Source organism: Acipenser ruthenus, chromosome 9 (assembly GCF_902713425.1).
Source record: "Acipenser ruthenus chromosome 9, fAciRut3.2 maternal haplotype, whole genome shotgun sequence".
Classification (NCBI taxonomy): domain Eukaryota; kingdom Metazoa; phylum Chordata; class Actinopteri; order Acipenseriformes; family Acipenseridae; genus Acipenser; species Acipenser ruthenus.
In genome coordinates this window covers 5923859-5944059 of record NC_081197.1, presented here as the reverse complement: position 1 = coordinate 5944059, position 20201 = coordinate 5923859, and the positions used below count along the sequence as shown (strand labels likewise).

The 20201-nt window shown below is 38.5% G+C and overlaps 1 protein-coding gene across 2 annotated transcripts in view; it reads right to left on the bottom strand.

The window, feature by feature from the left end:
* Window positions 1-20201, bottom strand: part of LOC117962479 (rho GTPase-activating protein 42-like) — an 81925-nt gene that overhangs the window by 30062 nt on the left and 31662 nt on the right. For both annotated transcript variants that reach the window (XM_059030949.1, XM_059030950.1), the window contains exons 2-4: window positions 19622-19717; window positions 14447-14508; window positions 4421-4492 (exon numbers count right to left, since the gene is read on the bottom strand). In XM_059030949.1, coding sequence (XP_058886932.1) covers window positions 4421-4492; window positions 14447-14508; window positions 19622-19717 — 230 coding nt within the window. The remainder of the gene's footprint in view (window positions 1-4420; window positions 4493-14446; window positions 14509-19621; window positions 19718-20201) is intronic.

Sequence of the window (20201 nt, the reverse complement as noted above, 5' to 3'; positions counted from 1 at the left end):
GGGGGTGGGGGAGGGGGAGGGTTGTACGTACAATGGTAGTACAGCATATTTTCATTGGTGATGGCTATTGCAAAGAGCATTAACAATAAATTGAATTGCAGCAGTAACAGTAATGCACAGAAGATCAACTGTGATATCAGTCACAGCAACATCTATTGTCTTTGGAACATCTTTGTCACAAAATCCTATATCACAGGTGGACACGATATTCAGTACACTGTTCAACCAACTGAATTGAAACATCCCTCATGTGATACAAATAAATATTCTCTGTGCAGTCAGCCAATAGTCACTTTTGACACAGTAAACCTAACAAGTTATAAACATGATATGACTTCAGTTCCCCTATATGGACCAAACCACTTCCCCTGTCATTTCCCACATCAGCTACATACTGTATACCTACAAGAGAAAAAGAAAACTACCCACAATGTCAAACGTTCAAGCGGGGGTGGTTCTAAGAAAGTGTCAATGCAATGGAGGTCAAAGTTCACCCATTACTCCAGCAAAGGGTTTTACAACCCGTTTATTGGCAATCCTTGACTGTTATGGAAACTCATTTCGGATGCAGGTTTAACAGACTCACTGATGCCCATAAGAACTACATAATGCTCTGCATATAGATGCAGTTGATGCAACACACATTTTGAGAAAAAAATATAACTTGGATGGTGAAGATTAACTGTGGTAATTAGAAAGCAACAGAGTCAGAGCTGACATTTTCTGGGCCTGTGATTTTGCTGAAATTGTTCTCCTTCACATTGTTCCTTGTTGACATTCCAGATTTTTTCAAGTGCCACCTAAATCCCAAGAATCCTCTCTCAAGTTCATGGATTCTCTGTTGTCTTTCATGACAGAATGTAACCTTTATCTCTGAATCAGTTAATAGGGCCACATAAAGCCCAAGGCAGATCACTCAAAAATGTGCTCAAATTAGCTCAAATTGACTAAAAACACAACCGAAACCACTGTGCTTACATGCATATGCTGAATAATAAACACAACATCAAAGACAGTTTAAGAAGGTTTTAATCAATTCTCCGGTTGCCTAATTGGTACAACAAGTAGCAAAATAATTACTTTAAGAAGAAAAGCAATTAACTGTCCATTTATTTTTTTGTCTTGATCCAGCTCCTAATGCCTTTGATCCATTTAAGATTGCAAAAAAAGGTCAATGACCATTCGAATAAATGCTGCTCAAACATTCCCAATGACCGCTCGAAGGGGGGGAGTCAGTTAAGAGAAATGTTTCAGTTTGGCCCAAGCAGACAAAATACATCACTGAATGACCTCACTAACAGAGCCAGCTGGAGACCAGCCGGCCATCATGACCAAATAAGGGAAGTTGTTCCATGCCTTGCATCCTTTCCCAGTTAGCTCACTTGACTTTTCCCAACATCTTGAGCAGCAATGCAGGGGTCAGTTTCTGCAATCTATCAGGATTCCCAGCCTTGAGGAAGCTCGGACAGCCCCTCGCGATACAAGGTCCTTTTTATCTTGCACGGGCAAAAAATAAATAAAGAAATTCTGTCTAGCGGAGGTCGAACAGTTCATAGGAAACGTTTTAAAGAAATAAAGGAAGAAAATAAATTACAGCCTCTTTAATAGCAGTGATAAAAGGAAAAACAAGACACAATTGCTGTGTGTAAAATAAAGACCCTTGGGAGGGAGAAGAGGCTGACTGTTTGTGTTGGTACAAGGGAGGGGAAGGTGCTATTTCAACTGAGCCACATGTCTATGTTTTGTCAACAAACACACTCGCACCTCCCTCATTTAACGAGCTCGAGGAACAGTTTCTTGCTTTTGCTCAAAGGTTTTTGTATTATTCTTCAGCGCTTCCAGGTGTTATTTCACAGAGGTGCAAGACACATATGGTATTGTATTGAATTGCACTGAACCCAGTATTCCCCTGGTAGGCAAGACAACACAGGTAACCTGACAGGCACTTTCACAGGAGAGATGGATGCAGGGGAGGCGGGGGGGCAATGATAGGAAAAACATGCACTGTAAGACAATTAGAGATGGATTTATATTAAACCTTATACAGCTGGACAAAAAAAAAAACAAGCTTGGTTTTCTAGTGTGTGATTTTTCAGTTTCACAAACATTCCCACTCACATCCCTTCTCCTGTGTATCTTTAAAAATATATATTCTTCTAAATCCAGAGGATTCACAGACAACAGTTTTGATGTCAGTGAGAAAAGGATCGTCAGCCCTGAATCGATCAGTAAAAAGAAACCAACTGATTTTCGATTTCGATCTTTTGGTTACACAAAGTGAAGCTAATGGTTAAAGTGTTTCTAAAGTCCAGATTACACATCATATAAATTAGACAGACCATATGTGCACAGGACTAAATAAAAAGAACAACGGTACCGGCAAAGCTAAGCAAGAAGCAGCACGTTTTCCTAGTAATAGAAATAAACGCAGGGCGATAGATAATATGATTGAACCTCATGGTGACCTTTCTCTTTGAGATACAGACTGTGTCAGCTTCAATACATCCCTCATCATCTTCCACTAATAAACCGTGTTAATGAACACAGAGCATACCCTTCTCAACCATCATTTCATCTAATTATGGTATTCAATTATAGGCGAGGGAAACCTGTCTAAATTCAGCCTAGTTTACAAAGTTAAACTAAAACCTTGCAAAGATCACACTGAATAATTGTTTTCTATATAATATTTTTTTCTGAAAAGATAAATTACCTGATCATACTAGCAGGGAAAATACATAAAACCAACCCAAAATGTACATTTAAGTTCTCCTGCCTGCATTTAGGTTATAGATAGGGCTTCTCTAGTTTTCGGTTTTTATTTTCCATCTCTCTCCCTCCCTTTTACCCTTAATTAATAGCTGTTAAGTCTTAACTGAATACCAGATTGTTTAAATTAGCAACGCACTACTATTCCTACAGATGTCAGGACTGCCCAGTCCCTGACCACATTCCGGCGCCTCCTTAAGACTCACCTCTTCAGACAGCACATGTAGAACTCCTCTGTTTTTCCCCTGGGACACTTATCACCCTTCCTTAAATGCGCTTTGCTTGCTCTTATCTGCCCCCTATTTTACTGCATTTAATCCTGTACTTCAGAGTACTGTAATCTGCCAAGTGTTTAATCTGTAGTATTTTGTATTTAATCATATCCTGATGTAACTATTACTGACACTGTTATCTGCTGTATTATTGAATTGTATTTTGTCACACTTGTACTTGCTTGAACCAAAGTCATTGTATTTATCTTGCTCTTAATTGTATTATTACTTGTACTGTGATACTTGAAATGTATTTGCTTACGATTGTAAGTCGTCCTGGATAAGGGCGTCTGCTAAGAAATAAATAATAATAATAATAATAATAATAATAATAATAATAATAATAATAATAATAATAATAATAATAGAAACTAACGAAATGGAAGTGAATAAACTGAATTCAGTGATCAGAGCCAGAACGAAATGCAGGTTTAAATAGAATCAGGTGAGATCAATGTGCGTCGTTTGTTAACTGATATGAGGGTAAAAAGAAACAGCTTCCTTTGGTAATTAGCGTTTGATTAAGCAAGCGAATCGGCTCAAAATATGTTTAAAGGGACATCACGCTATCAAAAATAAAACCCGAAAACTAGAAGCCCTAGTTATAGACATTATTAATGGTTGTTTATAGAGTTACATTTATTTTGAGAGGCACGTGTGTTTCACATTCAAACCCTGCCCTATTCAAACAGATCTGTGGGCTTCATGTGGAATGCATTTCGTACAGTAGTTTGTTTCTTACTGCTGGATTTCATTGATTTGGCAAACACAAAGCAATAGTGATGACGTCTGCTGTTCAGATAGCTCTCCCCTGGATCAGCAATGGAGTTCCAGACTGATTCTTTATAAGGTGCAGGTCAGGGTTAAGGCTGACTGGCAGAGGCAAGCAAGAAGCACATTATAATGAGTCTAAAAGCCCTTGGGCCCTGTGCTCTGATCTCACTGATGCCACTGCCGGACTGATATGATTAAGGTTGGAGGCCCATTACTCATATTAAGCCTGCAACTAGGTTATAAATACTTGTCTTAATCCTTATGTGGGGATGTATTTGTAATTTCATAGACGTAAAGTGAGTTCTCAATTAAAAAAAAACAAAAAAAACTGCAGGTGTTGCTCTCCTCGCGCTATTGTTTGTCATACAGTTGAACACAGTGTAAAGATGAGAATCTCAAGGAGCGAAGGAGTCTATGTGAAACATAATCTTTCATCACTGAGGACTGTCACCCAATATGTAAGCCTGACAAACACGATCATATCAGCAACCTTGGCTGCCACTTGAAAATCAACATTCATAGAACCAAACAAACAGAGAGGATATATTTGCATCATAATGCAATTTCCAGTCTTACTCCAAATGTCACATTAAATCAAGACTTACTTTTGCTGCTCCAATCTGGTCTGTGCGGAACTTCTCCAGTGGTGCAATTAAGACATCGTCTGCATTTTGGATCTAAAAAACAGCAACAACATGTTTTCTGAAAAATTATACACTCCGTATTAGAAATACATTCTGATTTGCAGCAGGATCATATATTTAATCCTACCGGTCTCATACAGAAGGGGTAGAGCCATAGACAAGTTAATACAGCCCTATTGCACCCCTGAGATCTCTATATCTGAATTTAGCTAAGCCTTCAAATAGTCTGAGGCAGTGAAAAATAAACTTAAAGCCAAAAAAATGTAACTAACCCCAATATATAATGTTATTACCACTTTACGGGTGCTTTTGTCTCCTTAAAGTGATCTGCAATTGATGAGTTTGGACTTTAGCCTTTTCCAAATAAACCTAATTTAAGGAAACTGAGCATTGCTCAAGGTTGCTGGGATTGTGAGGATTTGTCCAGAAGACTCCTATTGCGTGTCTATTGCCCCTAATAAATACGAATGCTAAATGGATACTACAGCATATTAAATGGTTAAATGTTGAATATCACTAAAAAGCTCTGCTGCAGCATCACATGCTAAAAACCAGGAATGGAATTACCAAGTGGGGTAAAGCCAATCTTATCACAACTAGACGGGATAACTGAAAAGGGTGCTTTATTTTCAGGACTATAAACACTACAAATGAGACGTGACACATTTTGACAGATTCGTGCAAATAATCCAAATCCATCACATTTTTATGTGGAATTAAAGTTGAAAAATGCTAGCAGTTAGCACTGAAACTGCCACCCCTCTGCATGCCCAGCTGGGTCTCTCCCGCAGACTAAACAGCCAAGTGTCTGCTTTCCCCATCTCAGATAGTGGAAACCAGCCAGGCTTCACTTAGGGCAACATCAGATGCTTTTCCACTTGGAACTGGTCACTTACCAATCTGCTCCACAACCGATCCACTTCATTTTGCAGTTTGTTTGTTTGTTTGTTTTGCTCATGTGGAGCAGATGTTTAAAATCTGAGATGTAATGGTCCTATGTTTAAGATAAAGTTGAATTGCAGTAAACATATCTGATGCTTGTCTTATTTTTGCCCTTACATGGTCCTGCAGTGATGTCACTGGTACTAGCAAGCTGTGTCACCGCTGCAACAGCCTCAGCACTGGAGGGCATTAGGCTTTACAGAAGCAGACTGCCTGGAAATAAATATTGTAATAGAATATATTTCCTGACCGCCTGATCTCATGGACCATCTCCATGTAAGGCAATCCTATTCTTTGTCCAGGACAGTATATATTACAGCAGTGGTTCACACATTTTTTTGTTTAATCCTGCAGTAAAAGTATTGCCTGTATTGTAGGCATCACAAGGCCTGTCTCTCACCACAACAGTGATCACTTTCGTACATTAAATATATGTGTTGCAACCCTAGGGGTCCCCAGATTGAGAGTTGCTGTATAATGAGTCACTGAGTGCTGTCCAAAGATTCTGATCAAAGAAACTGCAGCCGTACCATGCACGGCTGTATTCATAGAATTAGCATGGTGGTAAATGTATATGCATATTGCTGCATGGAAGCGTTATGAATGCAGTATTTTCAAAAGGTATAACGGTACCTTTCTCACGTATCTCACTTCTTCTGCTGCTTTCCTTGGCTGTCTCCAGTGACAGAGCACTACGCTGATTTAGTGTGTGTTTCCTGTACTGTGAGTGTGGCTGATAAACTCAGAATGGAGCTATGTGATATTCTCATCATAACATTTCTAATTTTAGAAGCTCCTCAGACTGATAGAGAATCATTTTCCCTGTCACAACCCTCTCTGCTTTCTCACATGTTTTTTATTAAAGCCCTATAAATCACATCCTGTGCATGTTTACATAGTTACCAAATACCTTTTCCATTGGTTTCCTAACACTTAGCCAGGTTATTTTACTCTTCAAGTATGCACTGAGGTTCGATTTCAGCTTCCTTGTCAACTGATTGCTTTTTCCTGGTATGGCAAGCTTTGTTTTTTTCTTTAAAGCTCTAGTGTCCCACAGATATGTTTAATTTCACACTGAAATATAATGCCTTGGGTTTATTACATTCCTCCACAGTTTAGCCTTATGTGCACACTGCTTTATCAAAAAGAACACTTTCTTGACACAGATGAACCCGTTTTATATCACCTTGCTTAAGATCATGCCCTGTTTATTATCACGATTTTTGAAAAACCACTTGTTCTTTGAGAATTTACCTCTCTTAATATCATCTCACAAACACACTTATTGTCACGTTTTGTGCAGCCTATCAAATGCTGCGTGGGCGGGCTTTACTTAGTAACCACAGGATAGAATTAATTTCCAGTGCAACTAACAACCAATAATCATCTCGGCTGATAAACTGACATTTTGTGCAGCCTGTCAAATGCTGCATGGGCGGTCTTAACGGGATACAGCTAAGTTACAAAACACTAATGTCAACATATTTGTCTTTTTAACATACTTATTCACAAAAAAACACACCAAGTGCAATGCCTAATTGATAGTTCTCATCAGTCGACAATTCATGCCTTTTTTAGATAATGACACAAACGATTTCATTCCAGTTAATGACACAAAACGTATTTGTCCTGTAGTTAACTATATTTATGTAAAGACCGACTAAATAAACACTGCTCTTTAATTCACCGTTAGTTTTCTTTCTTTTTTCTTGCACTCATAATGTGCTGTCACAGGCAAACTCGGTTTATATCATGACCCGCTTTAGATCATGAATTATGCCTGCACGGCAATCATGAAAGCAGTGTCATCTTTATTTCATTTCCTATTCATATGTGTTCTGTTTTTCTCTGTTTTTGTTTCTGTTCAATGCATACAAACTAGCTAACATGCTTCTGAAAATACTCCTTAAAATTGAAGCGGGGAAGCATATGAGTGCTGCGCAAGATTCAGTGCACAGCGCAATGTGCTCCCCCTACCTCACTTCAGTAAGCATGACACTTGAAGATATAAGCAGAAACAACAGGTGTGAATCCTAGAATATACATGGTAGGATATTAAACATATTAGGAAAACGGACTGGACTGTTACAAAACTATCCTACTGCATGGATAGAACCGTGCATCTTTAAAAGGGTTGTACATTGAATAATGTTTACACAGGCACCAGGTAAGGTGGGTGTGAGATGATTAACCTCCATACATCCTAATTGTCACTGTGGCTAGTAAGACTTTCTTGTATATACATCAGGTCTAAATGCAGAGAAAGGTCTGTCTTGTTCAGAACCTGTAGCTGGCACACATTTATTGGGCACAGTACTTATGTATTTATTTATGTGCACACACGCATTGTGGAAACTAAATCAAGTTCTCATTAATCATGTATGGTTCTCTTTTTAAAGACAAAAAAAATGTTGCTCAACTAAATCCAACTCTATAAAACCTATTACTTTATTATGGTTATTATCTCAACAGGGTTCTGCTAGCTTCAGGCATTTCAATGTGTTTTAAGAGACTATTATCTAAAAACTACAAGCGATTCTGGCCAAAGCTTCTCAAATTATTGTTTTCTGTTGGCTTGAACCTATGAAGAAAAATACACAGTAGTCTTGCTCAAGCCCTCACCTTTTAGGGGTAGAATGGGAATGTGTTTGATAATTATGAATGTTATTTTCAGAATATAGTGCATTTTTTTGCTGTGCTGCTCTCAACCTAAATTTAGGTTTAAATTCTGATTTTACAGCCTGAATAAGCCCACCAGACATATACCTAACAGCTACAAAAATAACCACACATTACTGTAGTTCCAGTTGTTTTATTATTATTATTATTATTATTATTATTATTATTATTATTATTATTATTATTACACACTCAACTGTCATTAAACTTAAAAAGTTTCAATTTTCAAATTGTGTGGGAGTGTTCTACGCATGGGACGACATCCAAAAATAAGATATACTGGCATTTTGACAATCTCTGATGGCTTCATTTCTTATACATGTTTTATAACAGGGGTGTCTAAATTGTTTAACTGAACCAATTGAACGTCCAACCTGTCAAACCTGGCCCTCCAGGACCGTGATTGGACGGCCCTGTTTTAGGAAATCTGGTACTATCTAGCCTCATCCAATAAAGTGTTTTTGTGTACCAGAATAACATGTTTTCAAATATATAAAACACGATGTACAACACAGTACGTAGCAATAGTTTAGACAGCAGCCTAGGACAGGCAAAGGAAATAACTTTGTTTACCATACAATAATACAGCTATAATTAGCAGCATTCGAAAACTAGCAATGCAGATTAGAAAAACATATTTTTTACATACGCAAGGTCCTTTTATATACTTTCCCAGGAACTTAAGAGCTGGCTTCCAGTCACATTTGAGAATTACCAGAAATAAGTTCCACATGCCTTTGTTCTGTGTTGTGTGATCCCTGCCAGATTCAAGCCATGAACTTTGAAAGGCCAGCTCTACAGATGTCAACCAATGTTTTACAAAATAGAATTATGCACGCCAAAACAGTTCTATATGTGAGGTCTATTGTTTTTAATTACCTTGCAACTACAGTGCAGGAATATAAAACAGGTGCTGTATTTGATGTCACTCCCTGTCTAGAAAAGGACAAAACCACATCCCATGCACTGTATAGATTGTTCTGCTTGTCATTTATAAAGATATTTTCTTGCATCGAACAAAACTATAAAGGGCCATGGCAATGTAAGCCATAGTAATAATAATAATAATAATAATACTGGGGAGCTCCAGTGTGTGTTGGGACAGATCCATTCTCACAAAAATGCTTTAATTGGGGGCTCCCGAGTGGCGCATCCAGTAAAGGCGCTCCTCGCAGGATGTGCCCTATAGCCTGGAGATCGCTGGTTCGAATCCAGGCTATGTCACAGCTGACCGTGACCGAGAGTTCCTAGGGGGCGGCGCACAATTGGCTGAGCGCTGCCCGGGTAGGGAGGGCTTAGGTTGGCAGGGGAATCCACGGCTCACCGCGCATCAGCGACCCCTGTGGCCGATAGGGCGCCTGTGGCTCTGCAGCGGAGCCGCCAGATCTGTGTTGTCCTCCGGCACTATAGGTCTGGTAGCATTGCTGTGGATCTGCAGTGCGAAAAATGACGGCTTGGAAGGAGCACGTTTCGGAGGACGCGTGTTTCAGCCTCCGTTTCCTGAGTCGGTGGGGGGGTTGCGAGCGGTGAGCCGGGGATACAGATAATAATTGGGCATGCTAAATTGGGGTGAAAACCGGGGTAAAAATAATTGGCGACGACTAAATTTTTGAAAAAAAAAAAAAAAAAAAAAAAAAAAAAAAAGCTTTAATTTAGTAATAATAATGTAGTGCCTAATTATTCTGCCCCTGTTTTTCTCTACAATTTAGAATGTCCAATTATGTTCCATCATCGCAGCACTCAATCCCCGGAGAACTGAAGGTCCTCCAATCCCACGATCAAGGCAATTGTCTCTTTACACCCAGGCGCTCCACAGCGGATGTTGGTGAGCTACAAGCCCCTGGAGGACAGAGCCTTCTCTAGGTGTCCACTTTAAACTTGCAGTATAACTTGCCAGTAGAGTCTGCTCCCTGCCAATTTTGCCTTCGTACAGCCATGATGCAAACTTGTATGCTTCACCCTGCACACTACCCAGCCATGCCTTTACTAGGCAAGCCTCTCAGAGACCCCTACCACTAAAACCATGCCTGATACGGATTCCTTATCAGTGTAATGTACCGTTTTTATAGAATGGCCCAAAAAATGTGTTTTACAAAAATATTCTTAAAAGCAAAGTCTTTTTTTTTTACATGAGCATCGTTACTCGCTCTTAAAATGTATCTATTCTCAATCGCTGCTTCAGTAGAAACGTTGTCTTTGATTAAAATCACTCTTGGCTTGGCACAACCCTGAATAAGTTTAATGTAAATATAATTAATCAATCTTTGTTCAACATAAAAAATGTCCTGAGCTTGAAATTGGAAATTATATAAAATCTGCAAATGCTGGCTCAGATTCATGTCAGTGATCACTAAGCTCCGCTCAGAAAAGCAGACGAAGAACGAAGTTATTGCCTGATATTTAAAAAGGCATAAATTATAATGAATTGCAAATGGTTCAGTTGTAATGCTCTTTGGGATTTTAATTTCTTCTTATTATGTTTGGGAAAGAAAATGCTGATTAATTACACAGACTTCTGCTTCTGAAATGTTGCCACTACTTTAAGCCACCAGCAGCCGACCCCTTGTGAATTTGTGTCATAGGGACTTGTATTTGTGACCAAGGCTACTATACTAAATTAATTTTGCCTGAGAACTGTCACCAAACATCCTATGCATTTCTAAAGTGATCGAAAATTTGGTCACATTACCAGCCGTGTACAGTAAATGTACTATGGTTTGGGCAATTTTTACTGTTGCTAACACATTATTCATACATAAAGTTGCTAGATACAATTATTATTTTTTTTTTTTTTTTACAGAAACTGAAAGAACAAGTATGTTAGTAACACACATCACAGCTGTAGATAAAAAACGGAGCCATCATTATCATAAAAAAGATGACCTACAGTACATCCACCCTACCTGAGACACATGAGCAGCTGGGCAGACAGATGGACAGGTTCCCCCATTTATCTCCAGATAAAAAATAAATAAAGAATGTCCTAACCAAGTTTCATCAGATGTATGAAAAACTTTAAAGTGTGGCATACCTCTAGTCTAAGTACAGACATCGCTGATAATAAATCTCATAGAATTAGTTACTTTTAAATGAAGGGCCGTGTTCCAGAATGTACTAGAAATAATACATGGAATGGGTTGAATTACAGTACACAGCAGTACACAGCTGATTTCCTAACATTACAGGGAAACATTAAAACTCATTCTGTGGTTGCTCCATTCAAGCCACAATACCCCCTTGAAGAGAGTTTATTTTATAAATCATGAACTACATAAATGTTTTTTTTTTTTTTTCTGTGGCACTGCCTAACATCACTTATTATAGCTTAAACTACAGATGTTTTATTTAAATGCCTTCCTAATGAATTAAAATGACTTTTGTATATTGATTAAGAGCGCTCAACAATTTACAGGCTTTATTTTCTATTTTTTATAGGCCAAAATAATTCAGACCCCTGTAGAGAGCTTTTAGAGGGCCAACTGCAGGTGACAGGGAAAAAGACCTCTAAAAGTAGCAAACATTATGCAATTAAAAACACCTCTGAGAGAAGAACTTGATACATACTTCTCTGAGGAAGCTATGAGTGTAAAATCAGGAAAAGCAAACCACGTTAAAAAGCCTGTATGTTCGAAGGCTTTCCCTAAAGGATACTGCTGCTGTTGCTGCTGCTGCATTAGCCATGACACTGGCAGTGAAACCTGTCAAAGGCAGAACGATGACATTAAATAATATTCAAACAAATATTTTCAGACGGGTGACTGGGGGATTTTACAAAGCTGGTCTCATGATAGAGGTATTTAATACGTATTTCCTAAAATAATAAACTTGGGCTCCTGGCAAGACAACTGCACACAACCCAGAGCTGGAATGGGACTCTGAAAAGTGGCTGACTTCCAACCAACATATAATAAAACTCTTCATGCCTGACGGATCCCACAGACTTTCTATTACCAGCAAGGCAGGGACATGTTTTTAATAAAAGGACGAGTACTTCAAATATCTGTTAGTTAGCAGTCCTCCACTCAGCTGTGATGTCTTAATTTGAGGACATATGGATTCCCAACCTGGCCGAGAATCTGGAAATCACTGATTAATCCATGTCTGAGTATTTGTATTTTTTAATATTCATGACTAAGTCCATATGTCCAACACAGGTTTAGTTCTTAGACTCAAACTCTCTAGCCTCCACATCGAGAGAGAGAGAGAGAGAGAGAGAGAGAGAGAGAGAGAGAGAGAGAGAGAGAGAGAGAGAGAGAGAGAGAGAGAGAGAGAGAGCTGTCACAAGCACTTACACTTAAATAGTTTCCCTTTACTCCATAACATACACCTTGTCAAGCTGGCCAACATTAATCATTTATTTTTTACACTGTATTTTGTCACTATAGAGTGGTTGGGTTTTGAGGATATACTGTCTGGAACCCAATACTGTTGAAACACTCGGGTGAATTCTACCTAATTAAGAAGGTGAATTCTGCCTAACTAAGAAGGAGAATTCTTACCTACCACTGACCTAAAGCATCCCTATCTCAGGCACACAGAAATTATTCTAAGACTCATCAGATATATTGTGGCTGATTTTCAAAGCTATTTACTCAAAGGAGATGGCCTGTTTGCCAAGTGGATGTTGCTTGCAATGCTGAAAGCACATTAAAGATATAACAATCCTTATTCACTTTCAAGCTGATATCTCATGCTATGTGAATGTGGGTGTTCAGTAAATCAAAATGTTAGAGAATACCATCCAGATATCTAGAGAGAACTTTTCTTCTATTGTTATAGGCACTTGTAGGAAAAGTCTGGTTATTAGATACCTTTGAATAGGAAAATGAATTAATTTTTTTTACAAAGGATTGCTGACAAGAATACATAACTGTAAGAAATTGTAATTTCTCTAGACATTTAAAGCCTTCTGAGTCACAAGGATTCGCTCCAGAGACTAATAAACAAATCTTTCCAGACAAATACTATTGAGTTCTTCCAGTTATGGCTTGGTGAAAAACGGAAAATAAATGAATAAAACGTAAATGAACATTAGTCTGCAAAAGAAAAGCCAAGATAAACAATAGCCTCTCCAACACAAGGGTCCTCTTTCCACAATGTTAATCTTTTACCCAACATTCCTGCTTCCCATGTGGTGTATCTTTTTGCTCTTTCGGTCCATTTTCAAATGCTGGTTAAAGACAGGGAATGGGTTTAATTAAATATGAAAAAAGATATCATTATCAGTAACATGAAAACAATCCATCACCTAGATACATCGCAAGCATACATCGCAAGCATGTGTGAAGAAGACTGAGATTCGGACAGATTGTGATCCATAATCAAACACGTTTTTTTTCTCAACTAAATAAGCCCTTCTCTAGATATACCGTATGCATAAACGTAAGTGTGGCAGGCAAACCGAGGTCCTCCATTTCCCCCCATTCTGACACTATCAAGAACCTGTGCTAAAGTAGCTTTAATTGTTATCACAATTGATTGTCTAGATACATGCATGCCTGCAATAAAAATGTGAGATTCTGTACATACAGACATAGGCCCACCCCAGAGGGGGATAATCATTTACTGAACAGAGGGACCATTTACACTGGAATAAACACACAGATGAGTGAATAGTGCTAGCGGTCTGGAGCTTGACTTAAAAACAACTATGGACTCATGAAAGTTAGCCTCACCTAATATACGTGTACATATTTAAATTTCTACCTTCACCAGCTTCGTGTGTGAGGAATTTGTCATATGATCTGAAACAGAAGCCACTGATTACAGTAATAATTGTACGTCTCAAAATTGTTACAGCGTGTGCTAGGTTCAGTTGCAATGCACTTAATGCTGAAAACCATAACTACTATGTACACAAGCACCACATAACAGGAGCTCACAGGGATATTTAATGGGTAAAAACAATGGAACTGGAGGGTGCAGAATGTATTGTGAGAAGGTTCAGGAAATCTTTTTTTCGGGGGCCAGTGGCATGTCCTCGCTAGAGGTTATCCTGCCAAATTTAGCACTTCCGTGGAATCCAGAACGGACTGTTGTTGTTCAAACCCTCCTTCCCCCTTATGTGAACTATTAACAGTAAAAACAAAAAATTCCCAACTACTCTTGACCATACGTGCTGTTTGACATCGTTTCTTGCTTGAGTCACGACCCTCTTCGAGCATCTGTTTCATAAAGAAATGATTTCCCACAGCAGTTGGAATCCAGTAGTATTTAGAAATAATCTCGAACAATTGAAGAACATTTCAGAACCCAATTTCACATGACATTTACAAACAAATCATGCTACTTGATTCCAGCAGACTAGCCCACAATCCATACTTTACTACAGTACTTTATTTGTAAACAGACACCCCAAACACTTACCAGTCTCCTCCTTTCCTCTTCCACTGTATTTAACAACTGAGCAAATTCTTTGAATGACTGAGCTGAAAAAAAAAAAAACATAACATTATTTTATGGGAAGCGTATACAACTACAATTTTAAAAAGAGAACAGTTATAATATTTACACAAAAAACACATTTGTAGTTAACTAAAAACATGTTAAAAGATATTAATGTCAGTCACAAAACTGAGTTTTTATGGTAGCAATTTGGACCACCCAAAAGACGGAGCACAAGGAGGTTAAGTGACTTGCTCAGGGTCACACAATGAGTCAATGGCTGAGGCGGGATTTGAACCGGGGACCTCCTGGTTACAAGCCCCTTTCTTTAACCACTGGACCACACAGCCTCCTTTATAGAATGGGGGGAATTTGTCGAAGAATTGCTTTTCTGTAAAGAATTACCAGGGAGAACAACGTGAGGAAATATTCAGACTGCTAGATGGATATATTCAAGAAAATTCAATAGTCAACTCGAAGTTGTTTTGAAAATTCTATATGGATTCTGAAGCTAGCATACTTGTCGGATATATTTGGACAGTTAAATGCTCTGAATCAAAGCATTTGAAATGGATCCGAAATCCCTTTGATTCTGAAATCGATACAAACCTGGACCTGAAATCACAAGAGGAGTTGATTGAACTGTCAAACGATGGGACTTGAAAGATTAAAATTCTCTGCTGTTCCGTTACCACAGATCTGGATAAATATTATGGATGAGTACCCTGTTGCTAGAGAAAAAGCTCTAAGAACTAGGCCAGACAAAAAGGGTCGCTGGTGCACGGTGAGCCGAGGACACCCTGGCCGACCTAAACCTTCCCCCCCTCGGGCGACGCTTGGCCAATTGTGCGCCGCCCCCCGGGAGCTCCCGTCTATGGTCAGCAATAGAATAGCCTGGACTCGAACCGGCTATAGGGTGCATCCTGCACTCCACTTGGAATGTCTTTACCAGCCCCCCAGAGTACTTTGTAATTAGTATTATTTACTTAAATTTCTTTTTATCCTCATTTCATTGTTTCATCATTTAATTTGTTGTTTGCAATGAGAGTAAGGTGATCTGCTCAGTATCTACAAGAAAAAACGTTGGCACTACTACTGGTCTGCCTTTATGCTACCGTATGTCTCTTTTCCTCACGCAGTGAGACACAATGTGTGGCTAAGTGTATTTTTTGTAGTGATGTTGTTACCCTTGTAATGTATATGCAGTACATTACATGTAAGTTTTTTTAAAAAATACAAGTCGCGATGAATGATGAAGATGTCTGCTAATGACTAAATAATAATACAGATTCATTGGGTGGGGGGCCTCAGCCAGGATTCACAATGTTCTGGGGGGCCTTGAGCTGAGAAAGTTTGGGAACCCCTGCTTTAGAGGATGAAGAAAATATATGAAAAACAGACACTAGAGGAAAAGAGAAAAAACTATTTAGAAAAATGATATGTTTACTCTGTTTAATCAATCGGCAATCACTGCCACCATTTCCCTCATCATGAAACTCTAGACCTGTGTGTCCTGGACTGCTGTCCCTGAAGACGAGAAGAATGTGTTCTGCTGTGACACTCCTAACTTCTATAACAGACTTGTTTGCACATAGAACAAAATTTATTATGAGTCACTCTGATATCCGTTTCCTTAAACAAAGTGGATTGTGTCCATTCTGCTTTTTATTTTCATTGCTAATTTTGCTTATTCCAAAAGATGTTAAGTGCTACATAGTACGCAATTCCGGAAAACAGTTTTTTTGGAATTCAATCAGCTTGACCTAAGCCAGGTTTATATAAAAAAAAAACACTAGTTTAAGTTGCAATGCCCCACATCAATGTTCAGTTTCATGCTACAATGTTATTCTTACTTGATGATTATTTTCAACATTCTTCTATAATTTACCCTTCAATTTGCTCAGCTTAAACAGGAACCTCAGCAGATTCCATTGGCTTTCCGGTTTCTTAGTCCCTAAAAGCATATTTCAAGCATTCTCCAAGGCTTTCTTCCAACTCTTACACTCCGTGAACCAAGCAGGAATGTCTCTGATACTACCTGCAGCAGCAGGATATCATAAAGGTGATCTGCTGAATTATAAGGTCAAGTGGACTGCTTGTGACTACAACTTTTATTATTTTTAAAAGTGAAATGTTCTGAAAGTGCTTTAACAATATGTTGTTTAAAATAAACTGCTGCTTTGGGGATACCTGGAAACTCGTATTAGCAAACCTTTCCTGTTCCTAATTAGATTCACTTTTCTACCCTGTGATACGGTAATTGGAGACACAAATTCCTTCTTAAGGGGCTTAGGCTTTGATGCTTCATTAAATGAAAGATCAAGAATGCAGTCCACATCAGTCCTAATGTTAAACAGCCACTTTATATTTTTTTACTGTGAATAAAACTCACAGTCATTTTTTTTTTGCCACCAACCAAGACACTAATATCTTAAAAACTCTAAAACTAAACACTGACATTAGCATCACACATATGTAAATATCTGTATTCAGTTTAGGCGTAGGTTAGCCTCATCTGGTACACTGTTACTTCTCCTTACATGTCACTGTAATGCAAGAAAAAACCCTGAGGTATACTCTTCAATTCTTCTGCTCAATGGAGCTCATGGAGGCCACTTTCATTTACAAAACCTTACATCTTCAAATAACTCCCTGTCTACATAAACGGTACTTACTAGCTTTGTCCAGGGAATACATCCTGTCCTGATGGAAAAGATGAGAGCTGCTGCAGGCTTCAACGTGCCAGTCTAAGGAAGCACTCAAGCAGATGTTTACGTGAGATCTTGCCTTGCGCAGAACAGACTGGGAATTGGCTTAAGCAGCAACGATCTGTCTGAAGAGTTAGATCCACCTATGTTTAGTGGATTAGATCACTGCTGACTCTACTGCCTTAAGGTCAGCAAACACAACCCTACATTTATGTTACTTTGTAGAATAATACATATCGGATGTTACAAGTAGGATCATAGCATCCTCGGGCTTATCCGAACATACTTGTAATACTTAAGAACAGTAAAGTATGAGGTATTTGTTGGTTGCAATTGCATGGGTCCTACAGTGTAGGAAGCTGAAGTACAGTACCGTCTATGTACAAGTTCAGTTCTCTTCATTGCAGGATCCTACAGGAATCACGTATGCGGGCCTGTACAGAAACTACTGCTCCTGTAGAGCCCATCCAGTTCATACCAGGTTGAGGACTGTGCGTTAACACCAGAATAGCTGGTTTTGTTGTTAATGTGCATGGGTTAATGTTGATCACCATTGGTTTTGATTAAATGAAGTCATGGTATATATTTTACTTCACCACTCATGCCATTAAAAAACACAACTGCTCATCCCATAATTCTCCTTTCAGCTGTTTCGGAAGCAGTTTCTGTTAGAAATTAGTAGGCTCTAATCTCTATCAGATGTGTGTGTTTTAAATCCCCTATCTTTTCCTATTACAGCAACCTCTGATGCAAATGTCCTGTATCTACACTGTAGGATTCAGTGCATGAAAACTGATAGTCTCTGTGAAAGTACAGCATAACAAGCTCTACCAAGGTTCAGCTACTTAAGAGATTAATATATAGATTGATAACGTTTTGGAATTTAAATCCTGGAAGAGAAATTCCCTGTATAATCTCGGCTTGATATATCTTTTGCTCATTCGTCAGAGATAGCGAAAATTACCATTACTCTTATAGTCCATGAATTCTTTCTTCAAATCATGACCAACTCTATCCCCCCCCCCCCCCCCCCCCCCCCCCCCCCAGTATTCCACCCCCACAAAGTCTGTGCTCCAGCATCAGAAGATAACTAGGTCCCTTGTGTATATCAGTCACATGGGCAATTGCAGGTGGGAAATTATTTCAGAAATTTTCCATGCCATTACCCAGGTAATCAACATCACTTCAAATACCAGATGGTGAACTGCTTTTTTTTTTTTTTTTTGCAATCCCACTCCTAAATGGCTCGTTCATAGCAATATCTGTCTGGCCAGGCATATCATTCTTGATTAGGGGCCAGGTAGGAGTTGGACCGTTTCAAATTAAGATGTGTTTCATCATGATGTGGAACATTTCTATTTTTGTTTTTATGCATACTTGCCCCAATTTAACCCGATTTCACCCAGTATCCGTTTCAGTAAATACACTCTGTTGCCATTTTATTTGTGAGATAAAAAAATGATGTGACACAAGTAACATCTGGGAAACATAATTTTAATTGCTCCTGTAACTAAGTCTATTCTTGCTGGCTTTGTATTGCTAAAGCTGTTGTTTTATTCCTCTATGAGAATTTGTCTTTGCACTTGCCCGTCTTGTATGCTGTAATTAATTGCTTTCTGAAAAAGGAGAAAGCTGGCGATCCATTACCACAGTTAATGCTTTAAATCAAATCAAAATTACCGGGGATGGTCTTCATAATAAATGTAAGTAAACTTCACTTCCAGCTGGTACATGACTCACTATGCAGCTGTTTAGAACGCAGCAGTAGATATCACAATTATGAATGCAGTACTTAAAGAATGGAAATACTGGAATTCAGAAAGGTCGTGCTCATTAGGGCGTTTTTTTTCCCAGCTGGTCCATTTCTCTTAATAGATTTATATATTATTTATACCACTATCAGCATGACTTTCAAATGGCACAAAAGAAAAACTAGGTCGCTGAGGAGTTGATATGATTAAACTATATCCCACCAGCATACACCACAACTGGATTTCTTTAGAGCATTTTACAGTTTCAGGGAATCTCCCTTTTTTGCACCAAACACTTATTTTTAGTGGAAATAACCATGGATATGCGGTTGAGGCCATTCAGGGTGATTCCCCAGTGCTGTAAAATGCTCTAAGAGCAGATCGAATCTAACTGATTTTAAAAGCCTGCTTTAGACTACTGATAATGGCATGTTCAAATTGGTCACATTAAAATTGTGTAGGTTACTTCTACTAACCTTTTTTAATTCATGCTGTATATGTTTAGTTTCATTACAGATGAAGCCCTCCAACTGAACTGAAAGAAATAACATAACTGAACTCGCTTGACGTATTCATGGGGGGTTTGTTTTTTCAAAAACATCAACATTCAGTTCTGCTTTACACCCTTATGAGTAAAACGATGAACATCTTAACAAGTTAAAGAAGAACTAGACTCCTGACAATTTAAAATCACTTACCAATATTAATCTCATCATCGGTTTCTGCATCTCCTATACATTCAAACTGGAAATCCTGCAGTGACTGGGAGAATTTCTGCACCGCTACAGACAAATCTGAAAATTAAAAAAAAAAACACACAAAACAGTTAACATATAGTCCCTCATATAGTGCAGGCTGTGAGATTGCCAAAACTGGTCTAAACCCTGCAAAAAGGCAAGGCGAATATCAGTTTGTTTGTGTTGCTCCTATTTATATACGTCAACAAAACTGCAAAGCGGTCACCCTCAGTCAATCACTGCGTGTGCTGCGTTTACTGCATGAAACGAGTCATGTAAGTGACATACGGTACTGCTCTGTTCATATTCTCCATCATGGATATCAATAATATTTTATAGGTGTCAATGAAAAAAACAGGTCACCATGACATAACAAATGCATAATCAAAATGAAGACTGGCTGTCCCAAAGCTTGTAATAGCTCAGCAAATCAAGCATCAATACCTTAAAAAGTCGATCTCGCTGATATGGAGAATAATACACGTGCAATTTCAGTCCACATAAATATTGTTTTATACATTCAATACTTTGTTTATAGGCC